Source organism: Papilio polytes, unplaced genomic scaffold (assembly GCF_000836215.1).
Source record: "Papilio polytes unplaced genomic scaffold, Ppol_1.0 DF822178.1, whole genome shotgun sequence".
NCBI lineage: Eukaryota > Metazoa > Arthropoda > Insecta > Lepidoptera > Papilionidae > Papilio > Papilio polytes.
In genome coordinates, this window is record NW_013527026.1 from 1,201,363 (window position 1) to 1,210,019 (window position 8,657).

At 31.3% G+C, this 8,657-nt stretch overlaps 1 protein-coding gene across 1 annotated transcript in view; it reads left to right on the forward strand.

Moving 5' to 3' along the window:
* The first annotated feature begins 879 nt into the window (after nucleotides 1-879).
* Nucleotides 880-8,657, forward strand: part of LOC106106386 (polypeptide N-acetylgalactosaminyltransferase 2-like) — a 50,936-nt gene continuing 43,158 nt past the window's right edge. Inside the window, exon 1 of the mRNA XM_013286963.1 lies at nucleotides 880-1,077. Coding sequence (XP_013142417.1) covers nucleotides 973-1,077 — 105 coding nt within the window. The 5' untranslated portion in view covers nucleotides 880-972. The remainder of the gene's footprint in view (nucleotides 1,078-8,657) is intronic.

Here is an 8,657-nt window from a genome sequence, read left to right on the forward strand (position 1 = left end):
CAGTCAACTTCTATTGAAGTTTAACAATGGTTTCAAATTACATATTACATCAACCTACGAGTATAATAAATTCAACATAATGCTATAAGTCAATTTAAAAAAAGAAACAGTTTTTTATTCGTTTTGAAACCGAACTTTGTTCCTCTAATATGAGATCTACGAAGCTATTGAGTTGGATTTATAAAGCTCTAATTTCTTATGATAATCACAGACGGAGACAATGCGTCGATATCACATTGTTTAAGGCGCAGTGTCTTCATACAAATTCTCTTGTTCTATTTCCATCGTTGGCTAGTGACGTGCTTCTTAACTAAATATACATTTTTTATATAAAAGTTTCACTTTTTTTCAACAAAAATCCAACAACTATTACGCAGAAGTGCGTATTACTTATTAAATGGTCTGTTAACTTATCATTTGCATATACACCTTTTGCCGGCGACTTTGTCCGTGTGAAATAAAATAAAAATACATATAGCCTATGTTATTCAATGATAACATAGCTTAATAGTGGTAAAGATTTTTCTAAATCGGTCCTGTATTTTTTTAGCTTATTTGTTATACAAAGTGTAAATGTTTCCTCTGTCTATACATGTTACAAATTGTACAAACAAAAAATCTTTTCTATAGAGATGACAGTGTAATAAAAAAAATAATTAAAATCTACCGCATAACGAGCGATAATTATTCAATTATACTTTAAAGATGAACGTTTAGTTTACGCAACCGTGATATAATTAAAAGCGTAACAGGCGCGAAAATGATGTTCGCAACCCTAGCTCGATCTCGAGGTCTAGATAATGGATACGCGCATGAGCAGTGGATACCGTGTACCGCGGATAGGTTCAGTGTGGTTCAGTGTGGCTCAGTCCGTACGCAGCGCGGCCGCGCGCCGCGAAAATATCCGATATAAAAACAAACGTGTTCAAATATAAGTGAACGTGATTTTTTTTGAGTGAAACAAAAACCCGTATGTTTTCAAAAATGAGGCGGAATATCAAGATATTGTTTTTGATTGCTGTGGCGTGGTTTTTCGCGCTGTTTTACTTCATGCAGACGGAGTCGACGCAGAGCAAGGTGGGTGCCGACTGCCGGCGTTTTGTTTATCGTCTATCAGCTGATGGGTTATGGACCTGCAATCTCGGCTGCAGTGCGCATGACCTGTGACTGCGGCACCCACGCTATATGATAAGAGTGTTACAGTAATGGGTCAATTTTTAAACATTTCTATTGAACTTGCTTTGTTTATTTGTTTGAAAACTAGTTTTATATAAATCAAACACTTTTAGTTCCGACGAAAATACAGTTTATCATAGATTAAAAAACAGTTGGTTGTCTGATTTTTGTGACAATGTCTAAAATAAAATAGGAATTTTATTTTATGTTATTTACGTGAATTTGTATCAGAATATTTTTTAATTGACTGTTAAACTTGAACTCAAGTTTTATTATTCGACTAAGCATAAAGATACCTAACATACAACAATACAGATCCTTTTCGTAATATTAATTTAAATATGCATTTTTGATACATTTTCTCGCAGTGAATATTGGCAGAATACAACATTTGCAACTTTTGAATGCCGCTTAAAGTATATTGTATAATAACAAATGAAATATAACCTATGAAAGTGATTTTTCGTTTCACGTTCACCTTGACCTGGTTGTCAATTTGAGAGCAATCAACAATCATTACAGTCGGCTACGGTCTCGGTGCCTTACACAAGAATACCCGCGGTATGCCACTAGAGTTACAAGTCAATCTATATAAATGGCTTATTGTGTACGTGATTAGGACGTTTTTATACTTTAATTGTCTTTATATGTACAATACAATTAACAATAATAAATAAGTTTCAACTAATAATTTAATGATGGGACAATTAGATTGTAAATATCATGTATGCGTGTTTCAGAAGTTGAAAACGACAGAAAACAATACAGGAAAATGTGATAAAATCTAAAGGGAAAATTGATATGAATACGTCTATTTGAAATAATATCTACCTTTTAAAGGCATAATTTAACATGGGAGTCGCCAGAAAAGGGACCAGAGTGAATTATCCCAGAACGTTAGCTGTCGTCCATTCCCTACTACCTTGATCATTTAGCTGGTGATATCTATGTGTCTCAACTCGTCCTGCTTTGTTAATAACCTAGCAATCATTAGCCGTCAGTATTCTAATAGTAACTCAAAGTTTTGATCTTCATAAAGATGTTTGGCAATTTTTCCAAACATAGTTCGTAAACATCAACAAAACAGTTGTTTTGTAATATTTGTTTGCGGTGGTATTTCCACTGGTACAGTTTGGTAATTATTTCTTCCTCAATACGACAATACTTTCGGAAATGAGTAACGATTATTTATAAAGACATTAATGTTATCTTTACACTATGGCACCCGCGACTTTGTTCGCGTGTAGAAAAATTATTAAAAAAAAAACTACTTTGTCGTGAATTATTAATAATTTCTCATGTTATTTTAACGACTTTAAATTATGCAAATGTTCAGATTTTAGACGATTTTGAATAATTCCATTAAAATACTAAAAAGAAATCTCAATGCAAGATTTTCCTATTTTCAACCTCGTATCTATTAATTGTTTTCATACATTTAATAATGGCCAAATAGTGCAACGAATCTTCGTTTGACTCAAGAATCTCGATTCGTAAGCGCCGCTTACAATCTGACGGACGTTAAGTTTTGATGGGATTTAAAGTTTATTATGACGTTGTTACATATATTAATGTTGTTTAACCATAAAATTCATAAACACTTTCGATTCCAATTGTATTTAGATAAATCAAACTTAATTCATATCGAATTAGTAGCATATATAGAAGTTGCAAGTCGACTTTTGTTTAGAAACGTTGTTACATAATCTTCACAAACTCGACTAGTTAATGTGTACTCTCTAAAATATAAAAAAAACACACAACTGCACGTCCATTAAAATGTTATCTAAGTTTTTAAGTTTTACCATCACGAGACGTTTGCAACAGGATATACAAATTAAGTCATTTACATACGAACAGACACTCATGTATCATCATAATAAAAAATAAAAACTAAAATGTGCTTTGCTCACATTATAACTAATCCTCGAATAACAAATTTTCGATATAGATTTATCCTCGCTTCTAGTTTTCATAATTATGATTAAGAAATGTAGGCAATATTTTCTTAACATATTTAAATATCTGAAAATAATATCATTTAAAACAACACATTCAACCCGCCAAGGCTTCACACGGGTTCAATGGTGAAACTAAAATGTGTTTATTAACGACGTTACATTAGAAACCTCTAAAACTAGCATTATTTCTCTACTAAATGTATTAAACACTTTAATCTTCTTAAATCACTCTATTAAAAAAATGCACACAAATAGTTCCCGAGTTTTAAAGATCTAACACACACAGGGACAGACATTTATTTATACTGTGCAGTGATACTTAATCTATACATTAAATATAAAAGTATCTTAGTTATTCGATCATTCTATATCCATTTAACTTGATGTACGTCTCATGCAGTCTATGAATGGTCTAAGTAGCCATAATTCATCCGCAACTTGCCGCATCTAGTGTTCGCGTGCCGAACACATATTAATGTCCGTAGTACACAGATCAACGTTCCCTAGATGAGGTTAGATTAGACATTTTAAAGTTTTTGATGAAACTTTTATAATCGATTTGAAAATTAGATGAACGCTGATTGATGTAAGACAGTATAAAATACATTATAATTTTGGTTGAACTATAATTTCATCAAATTTTTTAATGATGTAATTATACACAAACGTACATGTCGCATTATCGTTTATATTAAGTTGCTCTTATTTCCGTTTATAAACACAAGGACTAATTAGTAATATGAGGTCAGCAGAGCGCGTCGTTCCGCGACATTTTGTAAATTATTTTGACACAAGTGTTAAAATTATAAAGTGAATCACATTTAACACCTCCCCTGTCTTTTGTTTACAAACCAAAGAATCTTCTTTGTGATAATCAGTAAGAAAACATTGTCGTATTGTTCTGCACTTTCACTTACTACCACTGTGAACCTTTTTTTATTGAAAATGTATAAACGAGTATGTTCAATCGACTTGTAAGACTATCTAAGATATCTCTAAATAAACGTCTAATATATAAATTAACTTTATCTTTGTTTACGTATAATTTCGCTGTCTCAATAACCTTGTTTATTCCTCGAATAAAGCTACGTCGCTTTATTATTATTTACAAAAGGGTTCCTTTAATAATCTACCGAAGTAACCCTTTTAGAATATCATATATAAACATACTAGTTTTACTTACAATTGATTTTAATATGTTTAGGAACATTTTGCAACTTATCTCATTTGCCTCATAAACACCAACACATTGTTTTGTCTTTGTTGTTTTCATTGCTTTTATTTAATAACCTTAAATAAAACATTCAATTATATTCGAAAGTCTACTTTTTTACCTTAAATGATAATTAGCTTTATTTTTATTCATCTTAATGGGTTTTATAAATAATTCTCAACAACTATGTAGTGCCACTTCCATCAGATTTAAATTCCGGCACGAAATGTCTACGCACTTGATACTTGTAGGCAACGACGCATAATTATGTTACGCGTATATTTAGTGTGCGACTTTCGCCTTTATATCTAATCGCATTAGAGCTGTTATTGCATGTTTTGTGAACGATAAGTACGATCACGTAACGCACATTCACTTTCCGTTATATTTTGTTTTCTTCTTATCGTATGCGTAAATTTTATTTAGTACTAGCGACCCCACAAACTAAAAAAAAATTGTACAATATGAAATATTAAAAAACACTCCTAATTAAGTATTAGTAAATCATATTTTAGTATTGTTATTTTATCACGAGAAAGTTGACTGCGTCAATAACATTTGGAATGTTCTAACAAAATTAACATAACAATAAAGTTAAAAAAAAGATATCAAAAGTACGTTACCACAAGATTCGATTCCAATCTTGTATGAATTTTGCAATAAATTATTTTTAATTTAAAAAATTTGCAAGAATTCAACACATTTTATAATACTACGCTTGATTAAAAAAACAATAGCGGCATGCGTTTTATTCGTGTTTTACCTCTTTTTTATTTAATTTAAAAAATAATACTAACGTGTCGACTTCAAGCGATTTGTTCATTTTCACGCACGAAACGGTTTGTTTTTTATCACTTGGAAATTCTCACGGCACTGCCTCGGTGAAGTCGTCCGTTACTTTCAAATTAGACGCACTTTGTACCATTTTTGGAACACTTTTTGAGACTTTGTGGCATAATTAAATGTTTCTAGTCAGCAGAAGTAAATGTATACATTTACTTTTTTATTTTTTTTTATCTACTGTTATATGATAGACTATTAATTATGTATCTACTTATATCTAGACTTTTTTCACAAATTATCTTACATGCTTTGTAGTATATATTAGTTGTAAAATTTCCTGTTTGCGAATTGTTTGAGGAAAAGCAATTATTGTTTAAAACAATTACATTTCCATGACATTGTAAAAAAGGATTTATTCTTTGTGGAGGTAAAATATTAAGAATACTAGATACGTTTTAATAATCATTTTCTCAACAGAATTTTCTATAAAAACGCTTTCCGCGCGTATAAAAAAAACAATTAGTAGTCTGTGTTCTTAGTATGTTCTACGTCTATTTCCAATTTCAAGCCGTTCTGGACATAGTTATAACTAAATATGCAACATCCGTCTATGCATACATTCAAATTTTCGCATTTGCAATTAAAAATATAAGCTACATTTCAAAATTATAATAATACAATATTGGAACAATTATAAATACAGTAAACTTATTTAGTAATAAATAGAAATTTCTCTTCTTGTGTAATTCAGCGGACAAATTTTCGTTTTGGTTAGTGCTAATTTAGTACCTATTTACATTGACATTGGTGTGAGTTTCTAACACATTACGCAAGTACGCACAGCCTACTGAAATTTGTAAGGAAATATCTGTTACTTTCACTATGTGATAGGATATACTATGTCATCTGTAATCATCTTGTTTCTTTTCTTTGACTCTTAGAACGCGCGCACACCTTTGGCTAAACTATCGCACGACTGTTTAGTCCCGCTTTGATTCCTATAAGCTAATAAAAAGATGCGAACACTACTCGATTTTTAGTCATGCAACTAAACAGTTGAATCGGCTACAAAACAATCGACAATCGCAATACATTTTTGTGATAGTTTAGTCAAAGCTGTGCCGCTCTTACTATTAATCTGTATGTGATATAGTGACCTTCCTTACTAGCTTGCCTTGTTTGCAAAGAAGCTAAGGTTACTTACTACTTAGTTCTGATCGCCTAGTAACTTTATATTGTATTGTCCATTAAGTATTTCATTACCTTTTTTATATATGACCGCCTGGTACATAGACATTACTTTCTGCGAGAACGTGATAGAATTCATATTGGAATCGAGGAAAAGCAGACACGAACAGTGTCGACCCTCGGCGTTCTTTAATATTTCAGTGAAGCCCCTCACTTAGAAGCAACTAATTATTTGAGCATCGAGTACAAATGTGTTTTTTTTTTCATTTAGCCATAAAATCGTGTAGAATAATAGGGTTTTTTACTATTTATTTGCAGATATAAGAAACTAAAATTATTAATATTGCAATGGCAATAGTTCAAGATTTTTTCTAACAACAAGCAGCCAAAAATATACAATACAGAGGAAAGTAAATATCAGAGTTCAATTTTATTAAGTAAATACTGTTGTAACGCACGAGGAAAAATACAAGTCACTATTCTTATCAAACCCCAATTATGAAAGAAAAAGAAAGCATTTGTTAGACAGGGATGAATAGTCAGGTCAACCCTGGGGGCAGGGCGGATCGATATACGAGGGCTGTTTGTCTAGGGTGAGCTACTGACGCGGTGGATTATTTAAGTTTATTTCTGGCCAAGGCCGCAACGGGTTACATCCACCGCTGTCAAATACAGACTGTGTTATATCATGCGCAATTATATTTACTAGCTGTTCCTCGCGACTTCGTCTACGCAATATTAAGATTAAAAAGTAGCCTATAATATGCTCGTCTATGTCAGCTACCCTTCTTTGAAATTCCAGTCAAAATCGGCCCAGCTGTTTCGGAGATTACCTTGAACAAACGCGGTTTGCAGACAGACAGACAAAAAAAATTAAATGCGTTTTTCGTTAACAGCAACGCAAATACATCATCTTCCCGAAATATAATTTTTTTCTTTTGATATTACAAACAGACACTACAATTTTATTATATGTATAGATATAATAGATTATGTAAGCTGTAAGGTACTATATAAATCCACGCAATGTACATAGGGTTAGGTTCATTGTGATATCCTGAAACGTAAGTCACATGTGATTTGTTTTAGGTAGTACGGTTAAATTTAAACTAAAAGTTGAAAATGTTAGAATCGGTCCCTTAATGTCACTAGATGGCGCTAATAAAATAAGCGCAGCATTTATGTAGTAATTGTATTATTTAAAAACACAAAAGGATATTAATTTCAAATAGTAACGTCAATTATAAGAGCGAGATTTCTACAATTGTTATTTATTTGGGTACTCATTTCTATGTTAACACTGGCCATCGACAAACCAATAAATTAAAAACATAATAAAGAAGAGAAAAAAATCTTAGGCGCGAAACAAAAGCGTGCAAGATGTTATACAAAACAAGAGACATCGTAATTATGTGTTCTTGTAATTTAAATGTAAATGAGGTGTAGAAGAATAAATCACGTAGATATGAAACAAGGTGCTACTAGTTTAGACATATACAAGTATTAACTATAATTTTAGTGCGCAAGTATGTATTAGCAGTATTCTAAAGGTTTTCTTCATATCTTTATTAATCCCCACAAATGGCTAAGATGTCAATAATTTAACAACGTAGTAGACTTCTACTGTTTTTACAACGTACGTTTTTAATTAAGATAAAAATGTTACATGTATAAATTAATCTGATGGTACTTATCTTGGCTGGTATAGTCAACATCCTGATAAGGGCGGTAACGTTGACACTAATCTTAAATCAAATTTACCTGGTCTATATCACGTTATAAATACACTGGTATGTAAGAATCTGTATTTTACTTTTTTATATTGTTTATATTAAAGTGACATTTGGTTGTAATTGTACCTTAAAATATAAGTTAAATTTAGGTTTTCGTATAGTAAATTCAAGAGGTAACTGTGAAGCGCACCAATGACCCTGGGCTGCTAAAATATTTGAATAGAACTATACTATGAATTAAGTTGTCTTTTGTTTAATAATTATATTTTGAACTAATTCGTTCAAGATTAAGGCAATATGACATTTAGAATTGAACATATTAAAAAACCTAATTAGTTTTGATAATTGTTATCGCGGAAACACAAAATACATTAAGTTATAGAGGTTTTAAATTATCAAGGGTCTATGTTATAGAAGTTTTGGGCTCTGATGGGAAGGGAACATATATTTTTTTGAAGTTATAGAGGTTTTTATGTTTAGGTTTGAGTTATCGAAGTTCTAATGTATATAATTTTGTATTAAAACCCTCGACATCTGAATTATACAAAATTAAAATACCCATTAGTGTATGTTGTATTTGTTATAATTACGTAAATAAGTTAC